The sequence below is a fragment of the Artibeus jamaicensis genome, unplaced genomic scaffold (genome assembly GCF_021234435.1).
Source record: "Artibeus jamaicensis isolate MK-2021 breed Jamaican fruit bat unplaced genomic scaffold, CSHL_Jam_final contig_332, whole genome shotgun sequence".
NCBI classification, from domain to species: domain Eukaryota; kingdom Metazoa; phylum Chordata; class Mammalia; order Chiroptera; family Phyllostomidae; genus Artibeus; species Artibeus jamaicensis.
In genome coordinates, this window is record NW_026521788.1 from 26,364,468 (window position 1) to 26,382,856 (window position 18,389).

At 42.9% G+C, this 18,389-nt stretch overlaps 1 protein-coding gene across 8 annotated transcripts in view; it reads left to right on the forward strand.

Moving 5' to 3' along the window:
• KAT6B (lysine acetyltransferase 6B) overlaps positions 1-18,389 on the forward strand; it is a 187,390-nt gene that overhangs the window by 158,008 nt on the left and 10,993 nt on the right. For all 8 annotated transcript variants that reach the window (XM_037130598.2, XM_053663816.1, XM_037130597.2 and 5 more), the window contains exon 14: positions 17,903-18,134. In XM_037130598.2, the coding sequence (XP_036986493.2) occupies positions 17,903-18,134 (232 nt within the window). The remainder of the gene's footprint in view (positions 1-17,902; positions 18,135-18,389) is intronic.

Genomic DNA, 18,389 nt, shown 5'->3' on the forward strand with positions numbered 1-18,389 from the left:
CACTGGCTATTAAAAAGTGCTCTAGGCTGAGCAACTGCAAAGTCAATTAGAAAGTGGCATATGTCCTTTATGTGTTTGTTCATTGTCTGTCTCTTTCACCAGAAGTGGGCTTCATGGGGTAGAGACTTTGTTTTCTCCTTCAGTCTCACTTTCCAGAAGAGCTTGACACTTAGTAGGATCTTATTATTTGTTGAACAAATATTAAGTGAATTACCATGGGAAGAGCTTTCTTAATGCAATTTCACTTCTCACATGTGGTTCTTAGGAAAAAGCATTTTATTTTATTAGAACGTAATCGATCAACTCTGGTTTACTTACTTGCAAATGATGTCGGGTGAGGTTGCCTTCTGTTAAGATGTGGCGTTTTTGTTCATGTGCAGCCTCTCCTAGGATTTAGGTTGCTGTCAGAAAGAAGATTGTCTTTATCTACTACAGACCTGGGGCAGAGAAAGGAGAGCTGTGACAAAATTCACATTTACACAGTTGATTGAAGAGACACATATCCTATCCTTAGTTTTATCAGATAATTCATTTCCTTGTGCATTTATTTGGGAAGATTCCAGCTTTAGTCTTAGGAAACTGTCGAGAAAGCCTCTCTTTGCAAAGCTTTGCAAAGCTTTCCCAGCAGCTATTCTCCCTGGGTGAGCACAGTCAAGGCAGTCCGTTAAAGAATAAGTTGCGCTGTCTAAATGGCACTCAGGTCCTCCACAGCCTTTTCTGAGCTAGGAACCCCTCCCCCACCCCGCTCCAGCAGCACTTGTTGGAAGATACAAGGCAGCTCTATCCTCAGACTTTTGTTTGGTTTTGGAAGACATGTTTTGACCTTTGTAATCAAGTATAATGATGACATATATTTTAATAGAATTCTAGTTTAATATAATCAGGAAAATGGCTATTTTTCCTTATTTTCTCATTATAATATGTTGTACTAAAGGCTTTGTCATGACGATTTTATTACATTGGGCTTGAAGTACAATATATTTTAATATGATAAAGATAGCATCAGCTTGAAAATTGAGCGCTCAGTGATTTATTCAGAAGTTGACTGTTACTGAATGTATTGAAATGAGTTGCATGAGGCCGTGCAGCTTAACGATTTATTTATGTATCTTTTTAAACTAAGCTTGTCATAAATAAGAGCAAATGAATAGCTCTTATAGAATAGTTTGTATTCATTGCTTCAATGAAGGCATTGTAAATATGAAACATACGGTCTGCAGCTACTGCTCTGCTTTACATAGCTTGAAATTTTTTCAAGTTTTGGAATGCAGGTGGACTTTTTTTCCTCCACAGATCTTTTGTCTGCTAGGATTTCTAACATTGACCAGAATTTGCAATGAGTCATTTTGAAACCAGCTACTGGGAAAATTTCATTTATCATTAGTATGAGAAAACCTAATCTTTAGCATTAAATGGAACCTTAGCAATGCCATCAGGACGGCCAGGGCGTGTTCGCTACTGAACTCCAAGCCCTGGGCACAGTGCCAAGCACATAGTAGGCGTGCCCAAAAAAGGTTTGGTCAGGGAGTAAAGGAATAGAGGAATGCCCAAATCTAGTCAGTCCTCTTTGCATTGCGACAACAGCCACCAGATTATTCATCCCCACCAGCTTGTGACAGAATTGGTGCTAGACCTCAGATCTCCTCTCAGTCTTCGTTTTTTTTCACTTACGTGTGCTTTTGTCCCTTCCTTCAGTAAACATGCTTTACCTAGATTGTACCAGGGTCAGCCTAGGTGATGAGACCATAAGGGTAAATGACACAGTCCTTGCCCACAGGGTCGTGGACAGTCAAACACCTAGAGGGCTCATCCAGCCTCGAGAGGCCGTGTGAGAGGCACCCCCGGGGCTCTGCCAGCGCAGAGGAGGAAGTGCTTCCAACCCTTTTGTCCATTTTCCTAGTTAGGTATATGCAAGGGAAGCACTTTTCCATTATTAAAACAAGATCAAGAAAGGTTTTGTTCTTATTGGTTGAAATTGGTGCTACACCTGGTTTTGTGACTATTCCCTTTAAACATATTTTCCAGCTTATTGTAGGGACATTATGTTTGAAGTAGAATATTCTAAGATAAAAACATCCTCTTGTGATGGTATTTCCGAACAACACATACCCGCATTTTTCAGACTATAAGGCGCACCCGTCAAATTTGGGAAGAAAGAGGGATGTGTCTCATAGTCTGAATGTAGCTTACCTGGCTTGTGGGGGAGGGGGTGGTGAGCAGCAGCCTATGTTATGTTATTAAATATTTTACCACATTTTTTTGCTTCAAAAATTTTTTCCTATTTTTCTTCTCTAAAACCTAGGTGTGTCTTATGGTCTGGTGCATCTTACAGTCCAAAAAATTTGGTATATAATTTCAAGTTGTTGTAAAGTAGTGTTTTCTTAATATTAACTTGTTTGGGTCAAGCAAAAGATATTCTTTAGTTCAGAATTATGTTAGGAAAATATTAGTTAGAAATCTGGTTTTTTTTCCTCCCCCATAGGTTTGCAGTTAACATATTTTATTCTAATATTAGTGCTACATTTTCATGTTTACCAATATAGAAACCACTGTTTTATAATTACTTATATTGAGTCCTGCTCTGGATTAACATCATAGAGGAGCTCCTTTTTTCAACAAAATTGTTTTAAATTAATGTTTATAAAGTACTTAAAATGGTTGAGTGGTTTAAAAGAAATTCAGTTATGCATGTAACCCAATTATCTGTATTGAAAAATATATACAATGTGATTATACAATAGAAAGTATTTTTTGGAAGATAATAATAGTAGGTCGATATTTATAGTGTGCTTACTAAGTGCCAAGTACTATTCTAAAGTGATTTATATATAAAACTCATTTAGTCCTCGTGATAAACATTTGAGGTGTGGAAACTGAGACACAGTGAGATTATGCAGTTTGCCCATCTGAGAGTAAGATGTGGGATTGGGGATTTGTACCCCAGCAGGCTGGGAGTTCAGGTCCCAGGATCTTAACATTTAAGGGAACACTCATGTAGAAGGGGTGTAAGACTGGAACTAGGCAACCAGTTCTAATGCTATTGCATTATTCGGATAAGATGTAAGGGTGGCCTGGACCCTGGGGGAGTAGCATGGGACAGAGAGGCTGGGTAATGATTACTTTGTTCTGCTCCTAATTAATACAGTAGTTGTATATAGTAGCAAGTATTGAAAAAGTGTTGCTGAAATCTTGAGAAAATGTAACACAGGTAGATTTCACTTTACATAATATATTTGCATATGTACTTTTGGGGGGGCAAATGGAATCATTATTTAAAATGAAGTAGAGAGGGACTTCCGCCAAGATGGAGGCGTAGGTGGAACCACCTTGCTTCCGTACACAACCAAATCTAAGAACAACTATTTTTAACAACAATAAACACAACCAAACTACACAGAAAATTGACAATACGGAGTCCGAAAAAAAAACAAAATGCTCAGCTAAACTGGTAAGAGGGACAAAGCCAGCAGCGGAGCGGGTTGGCCAAAAAGATCCCTGACCTGGTGGTGCGCAAGCAGCTGAAGGCGCGGATCGCGGGCTAGCTACGGGAGCACACAGGGAAGAGGCACAGCTGGCTGTCTGCGGTAAGTCGCGAATCTGCGTGCTGATAAACCAGTGAAGAGACGAGCCTTGAGACCGAAAGGCACGGGGCAGTGGGCTCGCACAATTCCGATCGGATAAACAGGCCGGGGCGAGTGGTGTGACTGGACGGACTGGGCCAGCGGAGAGGACCACCATTGCTCCCTCTCTGACCACGCTCCCACACACAGCGTCACAAACCAGTGACCTGGGTGGCCCGCCCTGGTAAACAACTAAGGCTTCGCTCCGCTTACTTAACGGCTCGAACAGACCAAAACTGGCTCAAGAACAACTCAGAGCCCCAGAGCCGATAAATCTAAGTGATGAAGAAATAGCCAGAGGGACTTCCGCCAAGATGGAGGCATAGGTGGAGGTGCCGTGCCTTCTCACACAACCAAGATTAGAGAAAACTAAATATTAGCAACAGAAAACACAGCCAGAACACGGAAAATTGAACTTTTCGGAAGTCCGTTAACAACAAATTCTTCAGCCTGACCAGTAAGAGGGGCGAAGCCAGCAGCTGGCGGAGCAGGGTTGCACAGGAGGACTCGGTCAGACGGACTCAGGCCCGCAGAATCCAGGCGCAGGGTCGGACCTAGTGAGCGACTAGGCGAGCGACCTCGGGGGAGACAGCGAGGCAGCGGGGCTGCGTGTTGACTGAGGTCTTGCATTTGTGCGAGGGTGGACAGGCGAGGGAGTGGGCGGTTGGACCGGGCCGGCAGGTCCCCACGGCAAGCGGCAGTGGAGGGTGCCGCCATTTCCCTGCTCTGACCCCACCTCCACATACAGCGTCATAACACAGCGACTCTGAGTGGCCCGGCCCAGGTGAACCACCTAAGGCACTGCTCCTCCGCACCCAGCTGTGAGAAGCGGCAGAGGGGGTCGCCATTTTCCTGCTCTGGCCACGCCCCCACATACAGCGTCACAACCCAGCGACCTGGGAATCCAAGGCTCCGCTTCTCATACTTAAAGGGCCAGAACAGACCAAGAATGGCGCAGGAGGATCTCAGAGCCCCAGAGCCAATAGATCTAAGCGATGAAGAAATAGCAAAACTCACAGACGCACAGTTTAAAACATTGGTGATCAGGATCCTCACAGAACTGGTTGATTATACGGACAAATTAGACAAATATATGAAGGCGAAACTAATTGAAATGAATGGAATTGCACAGGACACCAATAGCAATGAAAAGGAAACTGGGACTCAAATCAATGGAGTGGACCAGAAGAAAACAAATAATGGCCAAACAGAAAAGAGTCAAGAAGCAAGAATTCAAAGAAACGAGGAGAGTCTTAGGAACCTCCAGGACATCTTTAAACGCTCCAACATCCGAATTATAGGGGTACCAGAAGGGGGGAAAGGCACAGCCACCAGTGGAAAACTTATTTGAACAAATAATAAAGGAGAATTTCCCCAAGCTGGCAAAGGAAATAGACTTCCAGGAAATCCAGGAAGCTCAGAGAGTACCAAAGAAGTTGGACCCAAGAAGGAACACACCTAGGCACATCGTCATTACATTAGCCAAGATTCAAATGAAGGAGAGAATCCTAGAAGCAGCAAGAGCTAAGGGGACAGTCACCTACAAAGGAGTCCCCATCAGACTGTCAGCAGATTTCTCAAAAGAGACTTTACAGGCAAGAAGGGGCTGGAAAGAGGTATTCCAAGTCATGAAATCTAAAGACCTATAACCAAGATTGCTCTATCCAGCAAAACTTTCATTTAGAATGGAAGGACAGATAAAGTGCTTCTCAGATAAGATCAAATTCAAGGAGTTCATCATCACCAAGCCCTTATTATATGAAATGTTAAAGGGACTTATCTAAGAAAAAGAAGTTAAAGAAACATGAACAGTGAAAGGACAACAAACTCATAGTTATTAACAACCATACCTAAAACAAAAGCAAACTAAAAGGACAGCTAGATCAGGAGTGGAAACATAGAAATGAAGATCTCAAGGAGGGTTAGCAACAGGGGAGTGGGAGGAGGAGAAGGGGGGAGAAGGTACAGAAAATAAGTAGCATAGACAGTAGATAGAAAATAGATAGGGGGAGGGTAAGAATAGTAGGGGAAATACAAAATCTAAAGAATTTGAGACACATGTTCATGAACTAAAGGGGGAAATGGTGGGGGAGGGGTATGCAGGGTGGAGGGGAACGGAGGGGGGAATAGAACAAATATAATGGCATAATCAATAAAAAAAGTTAAAAATAAATAAATAAAATGAAGTAGAGAATTTGTTCCGTAAAAAGATGTTGTTTTGGACATCAGAAGTCTAAAATGGCTCGGCAGGGCTGGGTCCTTTTGGAGGCTTTAGGGGAGAATCTATTCCTTGCCTTTTTTAGCTCCAGGGAGGCCACCAGCATTCCTTGGCTAGTGGCCCTGTCCTCTATCACCCCATCTTCTTGCTCCCATGGTCATATCACCTACTACTTACTGCCTCCTCTTGGGAGGACTCTTGTGATTACCTTGGGCCCAACTGACTCATCCAGGACCACCTCCCCATCTCAGAGACCTTAACCATGTTTGCAGAGTCTCTTTGCCCATGTAAGGGGACATATTCATGGGTTCTGGGAATTATGGGTCTTTCTGTGAACACAAACAGGTAAGGAAAGGGCTGTTAATGCTCCCCATACCCTCTCGTGGGGACCTTCACCTCCAGGAATGGGGAGAAGTGGGCAGGGGCCTTCCAGTATGTACACCCAAACATCCCCAGACACCTTTGTTACTTTATAGATATCTGGTATTTGGCATCAGCTCCATGTCAGACTTTACAGAACCAATTTTATGTGAAGGAAATGTACTGAAATTTACTAGAATCATATCCTCTCAAGTGTTGAGTCTAGTCCATTAGAGAATAGCATGCCTGTAACCTAGAGAAATATAATTTGAGAACTGTATGTTAACAGAAGGGTGGTAAAATAGAGAATTCAGACAAGGAGTGTTTATGCAGAATAGGGGTGTCCTGAAGAGAAAATATAGAACAGAGAGTCCAAAGAGATCAAGAAAAGGCACCGCAGTATTTTGTTTCTAATTCTCCTTTTCCTTCCTTCCTTCCTTCCTTCCTTCCTTCCTTCCTTCCTTCCTTCCTTCCTTCCTTCCTTCCTTCCTTCCATCCATCCATCTGGCAGACACTGTAAGTGTAGGAAATTGCCCTTCCTTCTTTCTAAAATGGTGAGTGTTAAGCAGTTCTAATATTTGGGGTAGATCTTTAGGCGCTAAAAACAGTTCTTAGAGAAAAGATGTTAAAAGTTAAATTTCAAGAAGGGGAAAGCAGAAGGCTACAATATCTTCCTCTTGAAATGAGGCAATACTGATTATTTACTGCAAAATAGACTTCCTGCTTCTTAAGAAGATGATTTTTTGTTCCTGGATTAGAAGTCCTGCCTGTGGTTTGCCCAGTGACGGAGCTTTTCCCTGTGAATTGAAGGAACTTAGTGAGATTTTGTGCCCCTACCAAAGCAGAAGATGTATCTGAAGACTCGGACAGCCCTCTGCCCCTGCAGCTCTTCGGTTGCTTCCCGTTAAAAACTTGTGGACCATAATGAATGTTTCTATAGAGGAAACAAAATGAACGACGCCTGTGAATATGCTTTAAATGTTGTTTATTTTACCGAATAATTTAGATAAATCTTTCTTGAGGAGGAGGAGAATTCATCAGGTTTCATTAATAATCCGGAGCTTTTCAGAGGATTACTTTGAAATAACTCCCTGCCAACTTTTCATAAATTAACCATACACTTTCTTTGACCTCATCACACATAATTAAATAGCTGTTGAAGGGTTAGGACCAACTAAAAAGCAATTGTGTATCTCGATCTCCATCCTCCTGTGAAATTATACAGGAAGTTTCTTTTGGTTCTCCAGCAGGGTAATTACAAGAGACAGTTACATAATTTACAGTTTCAATCTGCTCATCCATAATCATACACTTCCACCAAGTTGTACATGCCCCCATGAGTATCTGCGTTGTACTTTGATTTGAAAATGATGATTACAGTGTGATTGATTACTTACATGTAGCATATTGAATTGATTCTTTAAAAATGAACTTTAGCTGTTAACATGTCTATTTGAGTTCCTGTTATTTATGTAGTTTGTGGTTCTTGTGTTTAGCAGTTGCATAGTAGTTAACAAATTAAACTCCCAGAGCTTTTTTCCTTATTAAATTTGGAAAATGGGGCATGTATATGCAGCCTAACTGGAAAAGTGACTACAGCAGGGTGGGTACTCAGCTGTTGAACACACTACTGAGCCACTGCAGTCCTTTAAAAGTTGAATGCAGATGCTTTTTGATTAGCAGTGACCACATGGCATAAAGATTCACAGGGATAATGTTAGTATATTGTGACAAAAGCTGTACAAACAGTAATGTGTTGTTACTGGAGTCTCAACTCTAGTGCCAGTATTAGGAAGCCTATCTAAATAGTGGACTTCGAGAAAGGTATCACCTACTAACTGAGGGGGTAGTGATTGATATCTTTTAATACTATTAGTGATGATATTTTATATGATTTTGTTTTTTTAACCACTAACGTCTAACTAGAGTCAATTTGGACTTTAAGATTCCTATATAGGATTAAAGGCTAGATACTTACATGACATCAGTTGCACTGGCAAACCAGCTGGTCACCAAATCGAGCACCTCATTTTACCCAGCCCATGTGTGTGTGCTGCACGCCTGTCAAAACAGGCTCACTGGTCACTTGGTGGGGTCACCACCATTTATTGCCAGAGGCTCTTTACCTCAAAGCTTATGGGAGACAAATAAAAAATGAATAAAAAGAGAAGCTTTCTGTTTCTGCAGATGAGCAAAAGAGGAATGTCTGTCAGATGACCTGAGGTAATCTGCCTGCCTTACATTTTCAGCATGAGTTGCTCAGTCAGACTGGGCGAGGGGGCTGTCCTTTGATTTTAGGAAGTTATCTCAAAGACTGACAAATTGCCTTTTGAAATGTACTTTGAAAACAACAACAAAAAATCTTATATTTATATTCCCCCTTTCTTTTATCTTGCTCTGCGAAAGCTCATCATCCTAAATCGGAATTATAGTATATTTCGTCCTATTTTTGAAAATTATAGCTAGTACACATACACATACCCCACCCCCCTCAACACACACATAGAATTTAGGGAGGTTGTAGGAGAGAAAGTGGAAAGGCACATGGCTCTTCTAATCACCCTGCCTTCCAAAGCTTGGTTCTGAAGTCGGGCAGCGTCCGCGCTGGTGTACGGGCTTCCACCCAGTCTGCAGGGCAGGAGTGGGCCGGGTGCTGAGGTACTAGAGAGGGTGTCTCAGCTGCCCCCACAGAACTCGGGCCTCTGAAGGGGGGCAAAAGAAACTACAGTTTTTGCTTTTAGTAGTTTGTTTAAGGAAAAGGTTCATTGTAATGTTTTAGCAATAGGAGAATGTCTCGGAGGTGAAGCATTGTAAGAACTCCCAGGTAATTGCTTGGAGCAGATGCTTTATTTGAAGTGTGTATGTGTTTAATGCAGTGTTTAAAATCTTACAACTTTTTAATGGCAAACTCTTATTACCAGGATTTTGCAACTTCGATGTAAAAATTTATCCAGGTTTAAACTTGGAAGAATTAAAGTAGTTTCTGAAATAGTTTTTCAAATTGAATCTCCAGTATTTATAAGAGAGGAAATAATTATAAAATGCCAACTCACATCATCTTAATTTTTTTTTTGTAAATTTGTTTTTCCTAAAACTCCAGAATTTAAAAATGGTTTGACCTGGGGAAAATCAAAAAAGGTAAAAGAAGAGGGCTTTCTTCTGACATGTTTTTCTAATTTCTGTCACTTCAAAGGCCGTGGTACTGGTATTTTACCATTCATTGCCTAACTAGAAATGCATCTGAGTGACGAATCAGAGCGTTACTGAGATTTGTAATACACAGTGGGCATCGTAAAGAATCTTGGTTACTTCTGAAGTATATGTAAGGAAAGATATTTTTTAAAGTTTTTGCCTTCCTTAAATGATTTTAGTTTGGGAATTAAGTGCTGTTGACAAAGTATAACATCTCTTACTCTGTGATCATTTTATCCTTGTCAGAGGTGCCTCATTTTTCTAATAAGAAAATCCAGAGACCAAATCGGTACCACACACGGTCATCCTCATAGAAAGTAAGTCTTACCCCTCTAATCCGCCAGACCGGGACCTTGCGGGTGCGGTGACACACGTAAGCAGACATCCCTTCGTTAAGTGCTTAAGTAAATGAGGCTTCTGTGAAGGCTCGGAACTCTGTTTACTGAGTGACCATCTTCTCCCTGGCCTCCACTCTTAGGTATCTTTATTTCCCCCAAGGTTCACCCTCTGCTTGGGTCTCTCACTACTCACCACTGCTAAGACCACAGCCCTTTGGTGAGAAGTGGGATTGGTGTTGCCCCCGCATTTAACATTCTGGCCAAGGCATAATCCCCAAGTCCCTTTGCTTAATATAACCCATGATAGATCTGAACCCAGACTGGCCTGAGAGGGGCAAGAGTTGAGATTGGGTGGGATACAGAGATCCACAGCTTTTAAAAGCCTGTTAAGTGATTTTGATGTGCAGAATTGAGAATCACTGGGCTAGATTAGAGGATAGAAAAAAGAATAGGAGACATCCTCATTAGTTACATTATCGATTATAAAAATACCATTGACTCATCTTTGGCCTGTGGCTGTGTCACAGGGGTCTCCCTGGCCCTGATCACCGCCAACTTAGGAGGTTGCCACAGAGGGAGGAGAGTCCCCTTTCCTGCTGTTTGATGGCCTATTTGTGGACCATTCTTGTGAGTTCATATAAGTACCTACCTTTTCTCTGGGTGACTGACACAGAGTGACACCCCCTTCAAGGAAGTCCATGCCCATATGCAGAATCATGGAATTCATCTGGTAAAATCCTGCACAGTCTGTAGGTTTGTAAACATACATATATACATACATACATACATACATACACATACCTCCCACAGCTGAGGGGGAGTCATGCCCCTGCCACACACCTTCCCCTTGGAGGGAAGTTGAAGGAGCACCATTCCTCTCCCTAGTGGACTCGGGAGTGGGGGCGAGGGCTGGAAGGGTGGAAATCGAGTAAGAAAGGCCAGGGGCCTCAGCACTGGAGCCAGGAGCTCATGGGATCTTTGCTCAGAAAGATCTTAAAAAGGAGGCGTAGAGAAACAGACTGGGATGTGACCCCAGGCAGCCAGACTTCCTTCCCCACAGACCCACTGTCTCCATTCTCTGGGTTTGACTGGCTCAGGCCAGTTTCCCAGGGACACATCTGGGTCTTCCAGAATATTTGGGTCTTTGTTTCATCTGTCCTGGGACTGTCTCTGGGTTCTGCTGAGCCCTCAAGCCGTCATTGTTATTGCGGTTTGACAGGCTTGCTGTGTACTGAGGGTAGCCCTTGAAGTTAAAGGCTTCAGGACCAAAGGGAATTTGTGGGGCATGGAACTGTGCTTTCTGGGAACTTGCAGTTGCCAGTTTCTTGAGATCATTCCCGAGGCACTATGCATGCATATATAAATTTTTTTCATGGCTTCTTCCTTTACTTAAATTTATACCTGGATGGTTAGCTTCGGTGGGAGAGGGTGGTGGAAGAGAACTTCTGTCTGAGGTTTTGGGGTGAATGGAGTGGTTTTCAGATGCCTCAGGCAAAAGTAGGAAAAGCAAGGTAGCTCTTAATGTACTATATTTTTCGGACTATAAGACATACTCCCTTCTCCCCAAATTTGGGAGGAAATGGAGGTGCATCTTCTAGTCCGAATGAAGCTTACCTGGCTCGCTGTCAGGTGGGGGAGGGGGCAGCAGTGGAGTGGGGTCACAGGTTATTAAATATTTTGCCATGTTTTTTGCTTCACATTTTCTTTTTTCCTATTTTCCTCCTCTAAAACCTAGGTGTGTCTTATGATCCGGTACATCTTATAGTCCTAAAATAGGACTATAGGTAATTCTGTAGTACAGTCTGCCTCATTCTTCTGTCCAGATTTTATTTCCCTTACATAAAAGATAACCTAGTTGCCCAAATGATCACCTTGAAATTTCATTTATTCAATACGTTGACTAGTAAGTAATACTACCTAACACTCATTATAGGGTTTCCGTAATATGCAAAGCAGTTTATGCTTTGTATTAATTCGCTTAATACAACAGCCCTAAGAGATAGGTATGATTATTCTCCACATTGTATAGATGAGGGATCTGAGGCACAGAGAGGTTAAACAACTTGCCCAAGGTCACGCAGCCAGTGCACGACAGACCGTAGATCCCATTCCAAGCAGCCTGGCTCTAGAACCCTTACTCTTAAGCAACCTGTAGTGCCTCTGATCTGCCATGCTGTATTCAATAAATGCTGTATTGTTTTACAGTACCTGTGGCCCTGTTGCCCAACTTTTAAAAATCATTTTCATTTTTCATTTAATGCAGATGGTCTCAAAGTACGGTCCAGGGACCCCTAGAGATCCCTACAGCCCTTTCAGGGAGTTTGCAAGGTCACAACTATGTTCAGAGTAATACTAAAATACGGTTTGGGCTTTTTCACTCTCATTCTCTCATGAGTGCATGGTAGAATTTTCAAGAGATTTTATGACCCGCGATAGCACAACAGACTGAATACCAAAGCAGATGTGAGAATGTAGCTGTTTTGTGTTAAGCCACACAGTAAAGAGATTTGCAAAAATATAAAACAGTGCCACCCTTCTCACTATTTTTTTGTATTTTTAGAAAATGCAATTTTTTTCATAAAAATTATGTTGACACATAGTGGGTTTATTAGACTTTTTAATGAATTCATAAGTATTTGTCAAATTTCTCTATAAAATTAATAGACATATCCATTATAAATGGAAGCTCTTAAGTACAAAAAAAAAATTTAATGTAAAGATGTCCTAAGACCAAACCTTTTGGGAACCACTGATTTACTGTGAAAGCCCTTGCTACTCAGGCGTCGTTCCTGGTACGAGAACATGTTAGGCAGGCAGAACGTCAGGCCCCAGCCCAAGTCTTCAATTGTAACTAGAGGTGATTTTTTGCACAGTGAAGGTTGAGAAGCACAGGCACAGCCTCTGTGGACAAAGCCACTCAGCAACTCAGTGATCTCAGCTAAATTTCAGGCTGGGGGGGGGGGGGCAGGGCTTCAGAGATGCTTTTCCCCAGTTCTTTCCCACGAAGGGGCTGGGTGAGGTCTCTCCTATCAGAGATTCTTCAGTTCCACCATGTACAGCGGTTGGCACAGTTGTGGGCACACAAAGCAGAGTTTATTCTTGTATTATTATCCATATAAACGACTGTAAACCTGTTTTTGCCTACCCCCATGTTTAGTGGCTCTCTTACAGCACAAGGCAGTTGTCACGTCCTCATCCCAACTAGTGGCTCCATGGCAGAGTTTACAGCAGTGGTCCTCAAACTCGGATGCACGAGTCACCTGCAGGGCCTGTGAAAGCACAAGGGCTGGGTCCTCCCCACCAGATTTCTGATTTGTGAGTCCGAGACCTTGCAGTTCTACCAGGTTCCCAGGTGATGCTGATACTGTGGTCTGTCCCCCCCCCCCGACACCCCTGGTCTGTAGCAGGTGGGCTGAGAAGTCTGTTGAGAAGGCATGACCATTAGGAGTATGGGAGAAATGTCTTAATCTTCCACATTTTCAAAACCAATCTCTTAAAATAAAATCTAAAAATCTCAAAATTTGCATTTTTGCTGGGAGGAAATGCTTGAATAGCAGGGGTTTTCCCATTAAATCGGTGGTTCCCAAAAGTTTTTGTCTCAGAACATCTTTACATTAAATTTTTATTTTTTTGCTTAAGAGCTGCCATTTATAATGGCCATGCCTATTAATTTTATAGGGAAATTTGGCGAGCAGTAAAAATTCAGGCAGGTCACAAGTCGCTTAGAACACTCCTTTCCTCTTGAAACAATGGAAAGGCTAAGATTCAGCTTCCTTTCTAAACTAATTGCAAAAGTCACCACAACATTGCAGCAAGGAGACATATTTCGCCTGTCAAGTTTATGTATCACTTTTTAAACTAATTACATGCCATTCATCCACTTGGTCACAGAGCTGCTTAACGCCAGATCCTAGTAACAGGTGAGTGTAGACCAGTGGATTTGCATCCCCAGTCTTGAAATGTGTGGTTAGAGCCATCGGATTTCCTCTGCCCAAGAGCTGCCATAAATCCCTGGTCTGGTGTCCGTTCCCAGGCTTGCAAACACAGTGCTGTCTACTGAGACGAACCTTTCAGTAGGGCTTGCTAAGCTAATAAACAGGTGTCTGATGAATGGCGTGTAGTCCTTGAAGATTATCTTCCTCCTAAAAGCAGCTAGCTACACCAAACACGTAATCCAGACAGATGGGAGTTGGGAGTAGCTTGCCAAAGTTGACACTCTGGTATTTGAGGAGGTTCGTATGGTTTGGCTCCAGGTGGTAGAAGACGAAGGTGTGCAAGGCCGAGGGGGTGGCTGCCTTTGTGGGGGTAAGTAAGTCCTTATCCATATCCACCCCTTACACAAGAACATTATTTTACTTCGCTCCAGTCTACAGTCTTGAAATATAACTAGTTTAAAAGGAAGAATTTTTTTATATTCTTAAAGGGTTAACTTTGCAATTAATATGCTGGGAGTTCAATTAATTTGGGAACTTAGGTCTGCAAAAACAAAGCTTGACCTTGTCTAGATAGTTCCTTTCTTAACCTGAAGATGTGACTACCAGAAGGCATTTCTCCCCTCAGGGGAGAGTCAACCGTTTCAAACACAGGGATCAGGGCTGGGTAACACGACAGTTGATTTTCTTACTCCAACTCAGGTCAGCCTTAGCAGAGGTGAGCGAGGTGAGTTTGGGTCTTCCGTGGTGAAGTTTAGAAATGCTTACCTTTTTCAGACATCTCATTGTTCTCACCCAACCTTTATGCAGACACCTTGATAATCTTTTGAATTAAGTGTGTGGTCGGTGCACTAAAACTCAGACCTCACCTTCCACTGAAACAAAAGAGGAAGCCTGCTTTCACCGGTAGCAAGACAGTTGATGCTGGTGAGGTATTTCCGGGCAGTCGGCTTTCAATTCCAAGTCTCCGATTGCAGAGTAAGTGCCGTTCACCAGCGTCTCTGGCTCACAGACAATGTAAAGGGAATAATTTCACCAGCAATTAATTATACTGCAGCCACTGGGGTTTATCCTTCAAACATCACTTTGTTTCCAGTCTGAAGAGCCAGGTCTCCCCAGGGATAGTTCAGGTTTGCTCGTTGAAACTATCCTGAGTTAAGGAAAGGTGTTAGAGCTCCGTGGGAATCCATTCACCAGGGGTGTATTGTACTTGTTTCAGATGCTTCAGGATAGTACGCCAGCTTCCAAGATAAGTGCTTTTTATTTCCCTGCATCTTAGATCAATTTTTTGGCATCTTTTTTGGTAAGCTAAATTTAGGAGCTGTAACTTGAACCACCACATCTCTATAACTATTTAATAAATAAACATTTTTACCAAAAATTATTCTGTCAGTGGGCTATGTAGTAATTATGGTTTGAGAAGCCTAGGAAAGGTAGAAAGAAACAAAAGATGGCAAGAAATCCATTTTTAAAAATATTCCACGAAGGTCAAAGTAGTGATGTGTCAGCACCAGCTACAGCTTCTTTACAGAGAAATTGCCTGTTGCAGGTCACATTTAAATTACGTCCTGCATCAGCCTAGTGCGCACACAGGTGGACTAGAGTAGACATGATGAGGCTTTATCTTCCTGGCCATATATTTTAATGGATTACAAGTGATTTCACATAACTAGTGAGCAATCAGAAATTTACCCTCGGTCCTTCTGATTGTGGAACTTTATTCCTTTAAACCCAAAATTTCTCTTTCAGGAGGAGACTTGGTAGACTTATAAACGGTCCTAAATCGTCCTTAGTATGAGGAAGTTCTCTCCATTATTGTAAGCTTCTTGAGAGTTTCATGAGGTCAGAGAGAAAGAACAATAAGCCGTAGGTGGGGCAGTGACGCTGGACAGTGTGGTCGGTAACACCGCCGTATATCGTCCCTGAAAACCCATTTGGTGTTTGCTAGTGGTGTAAGTCCAGTGGGCTCGGTGTGCCTGTGCTCAGCAGGCTGCTGCCTCCCATGGCCTCTTAGGGCTCCAGCACCCTTCGTGGCAGCATCACTCACAGACTACAGACTGTGTCCAAGGGAGCACCCCCCGGGGACAGCCACTTAACATGGCAGGAGTAGCAAGTGCCGAAAGGTTTATGCCGAAGAGCTCTTCACAGACCCCAGGTCACCTGGTACCTCCACTGGCCTAACCAGTGTCAGTCAGGCTCTGATAAGGTGCATCCGTACTACCTTGGGGTATAAAATCATGAACAGCTGTGTGAAATGGATTTGGGGGATTCTGGCTGCTTCCTCTTAGTCCAGAGTAGGGGTTGTGGGAAGAGAAGACAGAACAAGGACGTGCATGTGCTTCCGGAGTAAGGTTGCTCGTTGTTGTGGGGAGTTTAAGGGAGGGAGGGCACATACCACCTTCTGGCCATTTAGATGATACAGAAATGTTCATGCCAGGCCGGGGGCTGGGGGTTTCTGCCCCCAACTGTGGGGTTCAGATGAGAACCAACGAGGGGCTAGGGAATTCGGCAGTCACTGCAGGGGACTTTTAATTGTGGGATCTCGTGGACAAAGGGCGGATAATTTCGTATCCATTGCACTCTGGTTCTCTAACCCCCAGGAGTACAGAGCTGGGACCTCCAGCTGACTGACTAAATTTCTCAGCGTGTTCCAAGCACTTAGGAGGCAGGTGACACATGTGCCAATTATCTGTGTTCTGAGATTCGGGCACCTTGTGTACTCCGGCACAGAGCTTTTCTCCGTATTGACAGGGCACGAACGGCATGGGCGGGAACCAGCACAGTGGCCGTTGCTGTTAGCATTCCTGACACACTGCTCTTGAAAGCCTCTGTGTGAAGCCGAATGATGTGTGATCAATGATTTGACAGTAAAATTTTGTGGCGCTTGTTTGCATTCAATCAGATTCTTTCCACTTAAACATGAGTTAAAGGCACAAATAAGTCAAAAGACTGGAGCAAAACCTAAAGTTCAATATATGCCTATTCTTTATAATGGCATTCAGATTAAAACCATCAAAATGCAAAATACCGTGTTATACCCCTCTAGGGTCAGGTTGGATTTCTTGTTCTGTATTACTTCATTATTTATAGTGATTTTGAGGGGCAGGAAAACGCGTTAGAAGCATTTCTCCTTTTAACAAAAAATCCAAAATCAAGAAAATTCTTGAGAATGCAGCCATTTTGGAAATGTAGATAAAGAAGGAAAATGCTGAAGATTTTGGGTGGTTTACACAGCGGCATGATTTTGTAATTGCTGCCACCTACTGTATGTGGTCGATGTTTGTTTAAATTGAGGAAGTTCGTGACGGTGAGGCTGTTGAAATAGATAATTAGAGCAAGGTAGACACCATTAGTTTATAGCATTTCTTCTGTACTCCATAAGTGGCTCTTAATTACTGAGACAGCCGCCGGCTTTCATTCATTACCATCAAGTGGATTTAAAGTTGTTCTCATTTGAAAGTTCCTTTGCCAAGGCACCTCCACAGTGATGCTGTAAAACGCATGTTCAAAAGCTTACCGTGCTCAGGGGTTTTCTGAGTATACATGAAACCGTTTGCTTAAGGAAGTTGCTTTGTTTTATTTTAATTTGTAGGAACAGTGTTCTGGATTTGGATTATGAGTTAATGTCCATGAAAGAGGTGAAAATAGAGCTAGTGGAGCTGATACAAGTCGTAACGGTTGACTTAAAAGACATTCTTTCATTAGTCCTGAAACAAAGCTGCAGAGCCCCCCAGTTAAAATGGAACAAGCAGTATAGTACCTGAGTCAACAGAGGCCCTTCTCTTTTATTAAGACCCAGCTGTCAAAGGGTCATTAGGTCCTTCCTGCGGAAAACAACTTGCCCATTAATGTTTGGGGTGGTCCCTCGACAGGATTGTGAGTAAGTGCCTGACATTTACTTTTTGAAAGAATCTAAAGCTGGTGTGAGACTTGAATTCTGAGGCTTATCACAAGTAACCTCTTCAGCCTTGGTTTTTGTTACATGTGGGACAGCCTCTGTATGGACTGCTGCTGCCAGCCGTGCTATGTGAGTTCCCTTACAGGGCCCCATAATAGGTTCAGAAGGGCAAACTTCGTGGAGATCAAATCCCTGTAACTGGGAAGAGACTACAGACATAAAAAATCCTTGCACTTCTCTGATGTGATGTTTTCACTTTGTTGCTACTTAAAATTATTTCGAGCGGCCCTGTTCCAATGTCTGAGAGCACTGCAGTGAGGTTGACTCTGCTTTTTCTGCTCTAGGCTATTTGCTTTCTAGAAGAGAAGGCCAAGCAGGGTCCCCTGAAAAGCCGCTCTCTGATCTGGGCCGTCTGTCCTACCTGGCCTATTGGAAGAGCGTCATCTTAGAATACCTGTACCACCACCACGAGAGGCATATCAGCATCAAAGCAATCAGCAGAGCTACGGGCATGTGCCCACACGACATCGCCACTACTCTGCAGCACCTCCACATGATCGACAGGAGGGATGGCCGGTGAGTGCTGGTGCCTGGGCAACCCCAGCTTCCTCTCAAGCATCTTATACCAGGAAAGATCCCCGAGTCAGGCAGATTCATTCCAGTTAAAGAGGTTTTCCAACAGTATTATTAAAACTGCTCTTCTAAAAAGAAAACAGGAAATGACGCTTTTTTGCTGGTCAAATTTCAATTTGCTGTACCTTTTCGTTGATGAGCTTTCTGATTTTTCCTCGCCTGGGTAATATTAGAGCTAACATATGTCATTATGTGAAG